Source organism: Blastomyces gilchristii (genome assembly GCF_000003855.2).
Source record: "Blastomyces gilchristii SLH14081 genomic scaffold supercont1.31, whole genome shotgun sequence".
NCBI lineage: Eukaryota > Fungi > Ascomycota > Eurotiomycetes > Onygenales > Ajellomycetaceae > Blastomyces > Blastomyces gilchristii.
In genome coordinates, this window is record NW_003101652.1 from 283984 (window position 1) to 296431 (window position 12448).

At 47.8% G+C, this 12448-nt stretch overlaps 2 protein-coding genes across 2 annotated transcripts; one reads left to right on the forward strand and one right to left on the reverse strand.

Annotated features, from left to right (window-relative positions):
• BDBG_08897 (pentatricopeptide repeat protein) lies at positions 1–6390 on the reverse strand. Its single transcript, XM_002620682.2, has 3 exons — positions 5844–6390; positions 319–5772; positions 1–178 (listed from the first exon to the last, which is right to left on the reverse strand). The coding sequence occupies exon 2, from the start codon at positions 5731–5733 to the stop codon at positions 1759–1761; it is 3975 nt and encodes a 1324-aa protein (XP_002620728.1). The 5' UTR covers positions 5734–5772; positions 5844–6390; the 3' UTR covers positions 1–178; positions 319–1758.
• A 1777-nt stretch (positions 6391–8167) lies between these two features.
• Positions 8168–12447, forward strand: BDBG_08898 (phosphotransferase enzyme family protein). The gene is made up of 3 exons (XM_031723776.1): positions 8168–8621; positions 8705–9699; positions 9789–12447. Exon 3 carries the CDS (start codon positions 9842–9844, stop codon positions 10745–10747), a length of 906 nt encoding a protein of 301 aa, XP_031581098.1. The 5' UTR covers positions 8168–8621; positions 8705–9699; positions 9789–9841; the 3' UTR covers positions 10748–12447.
• Position 12448: the final 1 nt, after the last annotated feature.

Consider the following 12448-nt stretch of genomic DNA (forward strand, 5'->3'; position numbering starts at 1 on the left):
CGGGACGGGAGGGGGTTTTCTGGGGTTGTTGTGTCGGTGAGTGTGGGTTGGAGGTGGGCGGGGTTCGGGGTTGCCATGGTGGGGTGCTGGGGCCTTGGGCTGGTGGTTGTGAGGCGTTGTTGTTGGTGGTGTTGAGTGGAGGGGGGGGGATAGGGTGCTGCGATGTCTCCTGGTGCAACTAGATATTGAAGGATTAGTTAGTTTGCGCTTGTATTTCCGTCTGGGTTGATTTGCGGGGGGGGGGGGATGAGTCAATTTTGCTTAGACAGCGGGGTTATTGCTCAAAAATGAAACAAAAAGAAGAATATCTGAACGTGCAAATTAATTTCTTCGGTGTTCTATGAACGTGGGCTGGGGATGTCCCCATGGCACCACCCCCACTGCCTTCACTTCCTCCAGCTGCTTTGTCCAGCGTCATGGTTCTGAGGCGGTTGAAACCGTTCCAGATCGATGTTGGAGGGGTAGACTAAGTAAGGGGAGGTTAGGCGCATCTAACTAAAACATTGGTGGTTGTATGGATTGTGAAAAGAGAAAGTCTATATGGTGATTTCAAATGAGCAACGGGTATAACAGGGCAATGTCTATGGTTGGCAGTTTAAGGGAATGGAGGAAGAGGAAAAGGGGAACGAGAGGAGGAGTTGAGAAGTTGAGGATAGGACAGAAAGTTTTGGTAGCAACGTGACCTTTCCCAAACCTCCCAGCGGATAAAAGGAGCTGGGGCGCTACAGAGTACAAAGTTAGCTACGAAATATACATGTTGTAGGGCACTACAAAGACAGCAGATATTTCTCTCTTGATAATAATTTCCATTTTTTAGGTTTATAATTTCTTCTTTTAGATTTTTTTGGTGGTCAAGCTTCTCTCTCCCCTCCTGGCTTTTCACCCTAGCTATGATTGAAATGGTACTACCCAAAATCAATATTTAATCAATCATCAAAGAGTAGAAAAGCCAAAAGAAAAAGAAAACCAACCTGACCATCATGTTTGTCTTTTGTCCAGCCAGAGAGAGGAGAAAGGAGAAGAAAAACCCCCGCCCCTTTTTCTCCTCTTTCTGACCAGCAACAAAAAACAAACCAGACTGGAAATCCAGATGGTTCGTACCACCTGGTCCCCATTGTCTTGTAGAGAGTAGAGATGTGTCTATCGAAACCAGAACATTGTAAAAGAGAAAAAAAGCAAAGCAAAATGCTGGAAAGGGAAACAAAAAAAAAAAAAAAAAAAAAAAAAAAAAAAACAAATGCAATCACAATCACCCATATGCAATCACCCCCAACCCGCATTCAAATAAAATAAAAACCTCCTTGGCCAAACATGTTGATATCTCTCTGACTTGATACGCCTGGTTAGAAAACAAAAACAAACATGCAAAAATAGACAAACAAACACCACCCAAGACACGCTTTGTATGTATTTATGGTAGAGTACATGCGAACACTTTATTTCCCAAAACGCCAGCTTAGAAAAGAAATCAAAAACAAAATTGAAAATTTTTAGGGGTATTTTGCCTGGTTGATGAACAGTAACAAAAATCAGAGATGCAATTATTTTTTCTAGGCCAGACAAAAATCGGGTCCAGCCCAGTGTTTTAAATCTTTTGATATATGTGATGAAATGGACCGAGGATTAAAAAAAATAAAAAATAAAATAAAAGTTTAAGGTAAGGTGAACATAGGAAAACAAATCACGAAGGAAGAACGGTGGGCGAGAATTTATAAAGAAACAAGCCCGGCCCGTTCATGATTTTTGGTTTTGTTTGTTTTAAGCCGACGTCACGGCCTGGGAGCTGCCTGTACCGCCGGCGCCGCCGCCACCACCGACAAGTTCCAGCACTTTCCCAGTGACCGCAGACGGGTATCCGCGCGACAGCATCTCCTGCACAACACGCGACGCACCCTGACGATCTTCCGCAGCCAAAAAGGCCCTGGTCATCGCTTCATAGGTGCTGGGCTCGCGCTTGCTGATGCCAATGCCATTATACACCGACAGCGCATTAGCGATGTTTCCATCAGCCGCCCAGCCGTGGATGAGCGTGTTGGCGATGTACGGTGTCATCTCGACGTTGCGGCTGACCATGTGCTTGAGCAGCTCGGCGGTTGCGGACACTTGGTGGTTAGCCACCATTGCCTCGAAGAGGGCTTGGTAGAGGCATGGCTGCGGCTGGACGTGGCGGTTTGAGATGACGGAGTCGAAGATCTTGCGCGCACCGTCCATGTCGTGCATGACACAGCCCTTCGCGTGGATGAGAGAGGCGAAGTGGACGGCTTCGGGCCTTTGGCCTTTGGAGCGGATAGTGTCCAGCACTTCCTCGGCGGCTTTCATGTCGACGGGCTCTAGAGAGGCGTAGGCATCGATTAGGAGTTTGTAGGTGTGCATTGTGGGCTGGATGTTTTTGGTTTTCATCCGCTCGTAGTATGCCAGCACCTTGGAGCGGTCACGTTTCGTGTTGAGGAAGTACTGGATGATGGAGTTGTACGGAGCCGGGCGGGGTTTGTAGTTTGGCATCGATTCCATCTCATCGAACATCTCCTCTGCGAAGCGCTCATCGCTGACTCTGCAGAGGGCGTTGACGATGGTGCCGTAGGTAACGCTTGTAGGTCGGATTCCATTAGCACGCATCTCGGCAAAGTAGAGGAGGCAGTCATCAATCCGACGAGCTTTGCCAAGCTTTCCGATCAGTGCATTGTAGAGGAACGATGTGGGGTCAACTCCTTCCGATATGGCGCGGTGGAAGATCTTAACGGCCTCCGTCGCTTCATCGAAGGTTTTTGTCGACTCCTTCAGGGTGGTGATGTAGAGACCAAAGGTATTGGCAGACGGTGCCGAACCGATGTTGTTAAGCTCCTGGTGGTATTTGGCAGCCTGGCCGCGTTCGCCAAGCGTCAAGCTGGCAGCAACCATAGCGTCGAGAATGGATGTCCAGCCATATTTGACGACCCTGTAATGAGGAATCAGAGGAACGTCGTGCCTAGCCATACTCAAGATCTCCTGCACGAGACTCATGCGCCCACACTTTGCAGCTGCGGTGATCAACTTGGTATAAGTGATATACCGAGGATGTCTGCCAATGCGGCGCATATTCTTGAATTTAATCATGGCATCATTGAGGTGGTTCTCCACCCTACCACTCGTGTTTTCTAGGATATCAGCGATGACAGCAGATCCACGGAAATCGGTAGCATGGGCATATGGATCGAAAGTGTCTTCGGGGGTCGTTGGTTTCGTCGCTGGTGAAAGCTGGGGAACTGGGGTGTATCGTGCCGGTACAAAGGTAGCGTTAATGACCGGGGACTGCACATAACCACGCCATCTCTGAACCAAATCTGGGCGGCTGTCAGTGATCTTAAGGACAGCTTGCTCAAGCACACGGGATTTGAGTGTGTGTACTGGGATCCCGGCGGCCAATGCAAGTTCCAGCATATGGGCAAATCGTGCTGGGTGGGCAGCGTCAAATAGATCAGAGGCATTGACCAGCATTGAAGCCTGAACTTGAAGAGCAAGTGTCAGGTCTTGGATGCTCAGCTGCGAGATACCCGACGGACCAAGGCTGGCAATGACGTGCTCTGCTACTGGTGAAACCAGTCCACCATTCTCGATCATAGCCCAGATTAGCGTCATGGAGGCGTGTGCCGAGAGAACAGTGGAAGACTCGATCATGACGCGCCCGAGGAGATCGATAGTTTCATCGATCTCTTCACGTAGGTGACCCCGGGCAACCTTGCTGTCAACAGACTTCCGAATACGAGCGAACATATTCCGAGCTTCCACCAGGCCTTCCTCGACTTGGCTGCTCTTAAGAAGGGCAACCGTATACATGGCGGTCGGATGGATAAGGTCCCGAGTAGCGTGGTTTGTCGAGGAGAGGACAGTCCAGAATGGTTTCGCTGAGGCAAGGCTTCCCTGGCGGATATGAAGAGCCAGCATTGCAGAAGCGGGGCCCATGGCGACGGGGGATTCCAGGGGAAGAAGATCGTATGCTTCGGATGCAACGGCGAGATTACCCGAATCAGCAGCAGCCATACAGATCTTGGCCAGTGCTGATTCAAGGTTGGGATTTGAAAGATATTCTCGAGCGGTTGTAAGGGCCTCCGAAAAGTTTCCAGTTTTGATTGCATGCTGCATCAAGCCATCCTTGACAACAATAGCCTCAACGATAGACTTTCTCACTTCCCGATCCTTCACTTCATCGAAAGACGATCTAATCTTATCGAAAAATCGGAGAGCGCCAGCCTCTTTACCACAAGAGAGATAGGCTTTGATGAGCGCGGCATAAACCTCAGCGTCCTTCCGCTCGATAATTCCAAATACACCACTATCGTCAGCAATGGCCAATGCTTTGTATTCATTATAGCATTCCACAGCACTCTTCAAATCACCGTTTGCGGCAAATGCATCAATCATGGAAGGGAAGATGGTTGCGTGCGGGACAATTTTGTGGGTTTCCATATGGGCGAAAATCTTAATCATTTGCTCCACCTCCCCTCTCTTTGCACAGGCAGTTATGAGAGTGCAGTAAGCTTCCAATGGGAACATAATATCGGCATGGTGTGAGATTGCAGCAGTGAAGAGCTTCAGAGCAATCGAAAGAGAATGATCCTCAACTAAGAGTTCATGCTCGGCCTCGCTTGACTGGAATATAAACTTGCCCTCCTCTTCCATGCCGCCATAACGCGCTCGCTGCTCGTTTAGAGTCTGAATCGACTGGAAGGTTTTTAGGGCGCGGGATGCCAACAGCTGGACGAGAATAGTGTATGTTTGTTCATTTGGCAGAACGGTACGGCGCAGCATATCCGAGTAGATATCAAGAGCCTTGGGAACAGCATGGTAGATATCCGCATGAAGGTGGATAGCGGCCTCGAGGAGCGCATTGTAAGCTCCAACAGTCGGAACGAGGCCATCCTTGAGCAGACTCTCGAAAGCACCGGGTACAAGGGAATATTGTTTGGTATCTGCTAGTTGCATTACACGGCCAGATTGGGCCTGGGTTTTTTTCAATGCTTCGATGTCCTTGGAATTGGAGGATTCATCAACCTCAAGAGTAGGCTCCTCCACGGAAGATTCTGGAGTTGGCTTGGATGAGGCCGCCTCGGCTGACTCGACACTATTCGCGGATTCCGCGGTCGAAACATCCGGTTCCTCCTCCACCTGCGCAAGAGCCTCTGCATCATGGATCTGTTGTATTTCTCGCGCAACAGCCTCATCAACCTGCGCGCTTACATCAGCATCGACCGCGACACTCTCAACTCTTCTGAAGTCTCGAGTTTCCTTGATATCATGGCTGGTGATATCAACAACGGTGGTGTGCAACGAGGAGGACGCGGAGACATCCTTGTTGGATTCCGCACTTTCCTCATTTTCCTTTGCTTCCTGCGAAGATGGCTTCCAGCCAATTCTCTTTCTGAACTGGAACTGATGCCAATCATTCTCATCGCCATTCTGTTGAGCTTGTTGCCAAGCTGCGTAGTAGGCAGCTAGGCCGGAGTCGCCACCAGCAAATCCTGAAGATGCATGGCCAGCCTTGGAGCTCGCACTCGAGGAGCCAGAGGGGTTTTGGAAAGCACTCTGGAGCTGGGCAGTGCGAGTGTATTTTGCGGGGAGATTCGTAAACTGGTTGAGGGAGGTGTTTGTAGACGCGTAGGAGGATTGGGACGCGGCAACAACGGACTGAGCGTAGCCGTGGGCAAAAGTCTTCGAAAAGGCTTGACGTGCGAGGTGGGTGAATGGCTTAAACACCATTTATCTAGCGGGGGACCTCTTCAGGGCGAAGAGGAGATACTTCAAAAGATGGGTTAGCAAAGAAAGTTTTCGAGGAGAAACATTTCAAAGGTGGAAAAAAAAAAGTTTACCTCTGAACTAGGATGGAAGTTAAATTGCACGTTCATTTGACGACTAACCGCCGTCAAAGGAACACGCTGGACTGGAGTGAATTAAATAAAGAAGGGGGGTTTAACAGAGAGGACAATGAGCAACTCGTCCAAACCGGCGTCAGCAATGTTGGGAGATGTATCTGCAAAACTGATGACGAAGGGTGTGATGATATATATATTGGATAAGGGGATCCTTTGGGGGCAGCATATGGCAGGCCCTCCCTCTCGCAAATAATATAGAGGGGAGATGTGAAATTGAGAGACGTGAAATTGGGAGTCAAGAGTGATGATTGAGGGAAGAGAGAAGAAGAGAAAAAAAAAGGGCGAGAAGATGTGAGATATCAAGTCGCTTGCGGCGGAGGTTAAAATGTATTTTTTATTTTATTTTTTCTTCCTTTCAACAGGCCTTGCGATCTGTTCCGCGATACCAAAGTTACCAGGAAATACAGCAAAATTACCAGCCGAAAAGCTCCGTGATTGGGCGGCCTGGCCCATGCCATTGCTGCGTCTGTTACCTCGTGACTCACTCAGGGTCGGAAGCCAGAGAAACACGTAAAATTACTCCATATGGAGTCAATCGTCATCATTATTATAAGAACAGAGGATATAATTTTAAAAATACATGACGCGGATCAGCGCCGACATTCAAGACTTGTTGCTGGGTTCCCTAAAGCTAACGCGGACATCGACAGCAATGAACAATGGGACCTACATAGATTTTGCCTTCCATACCGCTCGCTGTACAGCAGGTACTCGGTGCCTGAGGCCGTAATACGTGCATTGTTATATTGAATAATATGCACATTACAACCCATTTTACAGATGCTTATAATAATAATACCAAGCATATGCCTGTTCCCTGCACATGCCTGTCCGTTCCCGTTGGAAATCTCGAGAAGAATAATTTTTCACAACCACCATCATACCATACAGAGTAATGCTGCAGCCTGAGAGTTGGCCTGGCTTCCTCATCCGGCGTCATGCCATGTCATGTCATTGGTCATGGCTCATGGCCTGGCAAGGGGTCGAATTCCCTCCTAGCCCAGCTGGGACAAGCGGCTAAATCTCGGATAACCCGGACTCTGCATCGGCCAACCGCACGCTTGCTCTGGTTTGGCGCTGACTCACACCTCGTCCCGGGTCTTTTTCTTAGCGACGGCAGCTAGGCCCCGAACAGCTCGGGTTGCTCCCCGGCGAATTATGTCATTGGGAGGCTGGAGCCCGATTCGATTTGCTTTCGTTCTCTCCACGGACCGACCGGGGTGCGGACGGAGTGACGTTTTCCCGATCAGATCATTATTATTAATATCCATGTATTTTCCACCTCCCCTAGAGTAGACAGAGCAGATAGAGCAACAGCCTGTCCTATCCCGTTTCTTGTTTGTGTTGACTCAAAAGGGGCCCCGTCGCTTGTAACTTTGTAATAAGAAGACAGACATGGAATAATGTCACTGCAACCGTGGCTTCTTTGTTCACGACTATTGTTATTTGGAATCCCAGGGCCTGATTTGTGTTTTGAAGCCAAACTGCGCTTCGCCTATATACTCGACTTTACTTGACTACGCTGTCACTATCACCAGCTCATTGGCTCTCCCCAACTGATCGCCTGGAAGTTATTTGGAACCCGCAGCAAGGGAGCGGCAGCGTGTAACATGGGCTTCAAATCACACAAAAAAGAAAAAAAAAAGAAAAGAAAGAAAAGAAATATAGTTGGTCTTCTAGAACAACCACCCCCCCTTTGACGCTAGAGGCCATTATTACGAGCTCCGCGGGATTCTTTCGCTCAAACTGCGCCTACATACTAACCGTGCCAAGCGCACTCACTCTCTCTAGTTGAGTGCGCCCCAGCGTAACCGTAAAGGTACCTTTTGTATGAGTTCACCATACAAAAGGTACTTATAGAAAAACATGAATATCTTCAACATCATAATAGATATGAGTCCTCTATTATAATAGAAGTATATGTATCATATTCTAAGTATATTATTACAATATGTTTTTCTAAATAAAAATATATCTAGAATGAAAATTGCTAAATTTAGCATAGTAGATTTCAAGTATGGGAGAATCACTTATTTTTATTTAGAAAAGAATATTATAATATACTTAGAATATGATACATATACTTCTATTTTCATCTGAAGCTCATATCTACAATAATGTTGAAGATATTCATGTTTTTCATAGAAATGAAGTTAGGTATCTTTTATATGAGAATCACATACAAAAGATACCTATTTTAAAATATTATGGTTGCGGTGAATATTACGGTTACGCTGGGGCGCACTCACTAGAGAGAGTGAGTGCGCTTGGCACGGTTACTGCGTAACTAACTATTTATTTAGCCTTAGCTGGCTTTAGCCTTGGCTGGCCTGGTCCTTTCCCCGGCAAGCATCAGACCACTTCTGCTGAGTACCGTACCGTGCGCCCAGAAAATATAATATTACAGCAGGAAGTCAGGTCAGAAGACAACGTCAAGTTTTTTTTTTTCTTTTTCTTTTGCCTTTTCCCTTTTCCCGCCTCCATTTTCCCTTGGATGAACCCCCCGGCCCCACTGCTATGAAAAGTGACGAACTCCGCCCGGGGAACCCACAAACACACGGCCACAGGCTCCGCTGAAGCCCGCCCACCCAGCGATCGGCTCCTCCTCTCTGGCCATGCGGGATCAAGCAATCCCGAGCGTTTGTCGACGGGTGTGATGATGATGATGATGAGTGGCTCAAAGGCCAATTCGCACATGCACATGTCCCATACAAAGTACGTAGCATACGGGCTTCTTCCCGTGGCTTTTTAACCAACATGAAATGAAAAGCTTATATGATCGAGCTGGTATTATTCAGATTGAGTTGGAGCTTCGGAGTAACATAATTTCTAGGAGCCCGAGGCCAGCCTACACGTCCCTGTACAGTCCGATCTATCTACGGCGTAGGTGGGCAGACAGCATCCGCCGAAATAACTCTTCCTTTCGAATAATCTGCGTAGCCAGCTGCTGGAGCGCTGAGTCGGGTTTTTCAGACAGAGATCGACTGCTCTACATGCTTCGAATCCCTAGAACTTAACGAATAATATTTCAAGCGCGCTTTGTCTAGGCTCGGCAGACAGAAGGTTCTTGAGGCTGTCAATTCCCGCACTGAGCACTTGACAAAAAACAGAGGGAAGGCTCTTATGTAGTCTATTTTTAGAGTGTATATGTACAGCGTAGGCGCCTATCTTTACCCCCTTCTCTCTCTTTCAGGTGAGGAATGAGAGGAGGGAGGAAGAACCTAACTCGAGTCACAGACCTATTTACCTATCTACATGTATATGCCTATCCAAGCGCCCGCTACCACTCCGATTTTCTTTTTTTTTTCTCCCCCCCCCCTTTGTGCGCGTGTAACCGGCCTGATCAACAAACGGGTATTGAATCTGGCTCTTGCAATCCTCATTTGAAGAACATGAAAGATGGGAGCGTTACAAAGCCCTGTCTCAGGGTTACCGCAGACGGGCCCGCTATTATTACAAGTGCGATGGGTGCAGTGTTACGTACATAGGTAGATACATGCCTATGTAGGTATCCATGTTAGCCTTATAAGAACATCAAGCAGCATGTCGATTCCCTGTTGTTATTTTCTTGGGGATGAGGTTCTCTGCTGGTGGGACGAAATGCTGAAGGTATGGATGTGTTGGAAGGAATCAGGGTATATCAAAATTGAAGCGGTTGATGTAAAGTAAGAAGGATCGCAAGGGGATGATGTTCTTGCTAACTCAATAGGTTAGCTAATTGGATCTTCGTACTCCGTAGGGAATATACCAATGAATGCTTGGATCGTATTCATGAATATTTTACTCATGGTTTGTATGTACTATCAAAATCGCGGTTGGATCTGATAATGCGGCGCTTAAAATATAGATATGCTAACCGCATTAGGAAATCACTTTTTATAGATCCATAGATCCAACTCCCAACTCCCAACCTCAGTCTCCTGCTCAAGTCAAAAATGTGGGAACCGGTGTCTCTCCCCTTCAAGAGCAACTCCCTGCCAGCCCATCTCCCTCTACCTACTCCAGAGGAAATCCGATCCTGCCCTCACATTCTAGGGCAGCGCATGAACGCCAGGATCGTCAAAGTAAATGATGAAATTGTTGTCAAATTTGGCGGCAGCATCAGCGCCTGGGAAGGTCAGGCGTTGATCTATCTTGAACAACATGTCCCTACCGTTCCCACCCCGCGACTGTATGCGATGTACTATGACTCCGATCAACTTTTCCTGGTCATGCAGTGTGTTCCTGGCGTACCACTTGACTCTATATGGCCATCGTTGACCGAGCCTGAAAAAGTTGGCATGGCCACTAAACTCCGCCAGATATTTGATGCCATGCGGCAAGCTGAGTGTCCCTGGCCCAACTTTTTCGGAGGCTTGGATGGTACCGGTATCCATCACAGCCTATTCTACAGCCGCAAAAATGGAGATCATACGTATCTGGGCCCGTTCCATGGTGGAGCTGCCTTTGCAGCGGGACTCGCGGGAAATTTTCGAGCCTTGGCTGAGCGCAATGATCGACCGGACTTCAAGGTCCGCTTATATGAAACCCAGCTTCCGGGCATGCTGCAAGATTGCCGGCCAACATTGACACATGGGGACGTTCAGCAGAGTAACATTATGGTTGTCGAGTCGAGCCGCCAGAGTGGCCAAGGAGATCGATCATTCGATGTGGTGCTTGTGGACTGGGAGAATGCAGGCTGGTGTCCTCATTTCTGGGAATTCTTTTGTGCATCGTCGCTGTTTGATACGCGCTACTGGGAAGAGGAGTGGTGCTTGCGGGTCCAAGAGTTTCTGCCAGTGTCTCTCCCAGAGTTGGCGGTAATGCGCATGCTTAACGAAGACATGGGCCGAGGATACTAAAATGACAATAATGACATAAAAATATACTCTCTCTACCTGGATGCTTTCTCGCAACCCCTATCTGCGTCGCCGCACTCAACCTGTAATTCATTTAAAGTATGGACACGCTGCCGATCAATGCTGGAACTGTGTGCCCACCTAATTCGCCCATTCAGTACGCTTGAAGACGGGCCCATAGCGCTCCCGATTCTCCCCCGTCCAATGAAATTTTCAGCCACCCCCACAGTGCATTATATCAACCTTGCAATCCTCCTCGCGCAGAGATCCAAGCGGATGAATAGATGTTTCAGTGACGGTTAGAAGCTTCCATCGATCCTCAGGGCTTCTGCGAGCGACGTTACGTTACTGTTTCCTACTTTTCCCAGTGGACCAGACAAACCAACACGCAGCACGCAGTTTACCATTATCGGCCGACACCTGCCCCCCTAACTGTGCCTCCTTTGCGACAATGCTTTTGTAGCGGGGACTCTTGGTGTACTCGCGGTGCCCTTGTGTGCTGTGGGCCTAACTGATGGTCATTGTGGCCCTCAGGAGCGCCGAACGCCAGCCAAGGATGGAAATGGAAATAATAGATAGCACAACAAAGCGACGGTGCCCGTGGCTATATGTGTAAGTATACTCCTACTCGTGTGCAGTATAGCTCTATGATCAGGAGGCAAGTGACTGCATCGTATTGTATAGAAGCTAGGAACTTCCCCTGGGGGAGTGCATGTTCAAAATGGTGTGATTGGATGCCCATCTTCAACTATTGGCATATATCATGTATCTTAGTATTGGTACCGCCGGGTGGCTATCATAAGTTCTGCTTAGGTAAAGCTAGAAAATAGATAATGTATTCAAATAATCATAACAGGTTGATGCATGGACAGGAGAGGGGGATTTCCATGAAGTTTGTAGATTTAGTAGGGTACTTGACGTGTTAGGGTTTGAGATGGGAGTGGTTGGACATGTGGAGGACAGCAGTTTTCTGTAGGGATAGAGCAAGAATATCCAATTGCTTTCTTTGAATCACATTCATAAAGAATGGTTATTTTATTCTCATCTATATTACTACTGTTCTTCTTGCCAATGGCCAAAGAGATAAGCGTTCCAGGAGCGCCAGCCACACCTCACTAGCCACAACTAACTACACCAACCAATAACTAACTCGTTACTCCGTACTAAAGATAATAATAAAAGTTACGACAACACCGCCAGCGGTGGGAACAACGACGGCATAACAGAAAAAGCAAATAAACATTCCAACCAACCGCTCAATTTATAACAGTCATCATCATGAGCAATTGACCAAATTGATATGGCACTTGCCGATCTTATTCCAAAATCCTATCATATTTAAGCAAAGTAAATCCCCAGGTGAAGCCCTCACCCTAAGGATAATTTAACTTCTATTTCTACCCCGGCTACCGCCATGAAACCCAATACTTAATTATTATTGTTGGTGCAGCAGTGTAGCAGTTATAAAAAAACAATTACACCTCCACAACCAGTGAACGACTCAAGTCTACAACAATTCGTCGTTCAAATTATTATTACAAGATACCTACGTACCTACCTCTCTGTCCTGTGTAAATACGCCCTTCCACCATCCACGCGCTAGACAACCCTCCCTCCCCCCGCCAACCAACACATCCCTCTCCACCGCCCGCCCTCACTCTTGTCTCGTTCCCCGCTCAATTCCCTTCCCACGCTCGTCGCCCG

Excerpts from the sequence above, each read along its gene's own strand:
- BDBG_08897 (XM_002620682.2), bottom strand. The coding sequence starts at position 5,733 with ATGGTGTTTAAGCCATTCACCCACCTCGCACGTCAAGCCTTTTCGAAG.
- BDBG_08898 (XM_031723776.1), top strand. The coding sequence starts at position 9,842 with ATGTGGGAACCGGTGTCTCTCCCCTTCAAGAGCAACTCCCTGCCAGCC.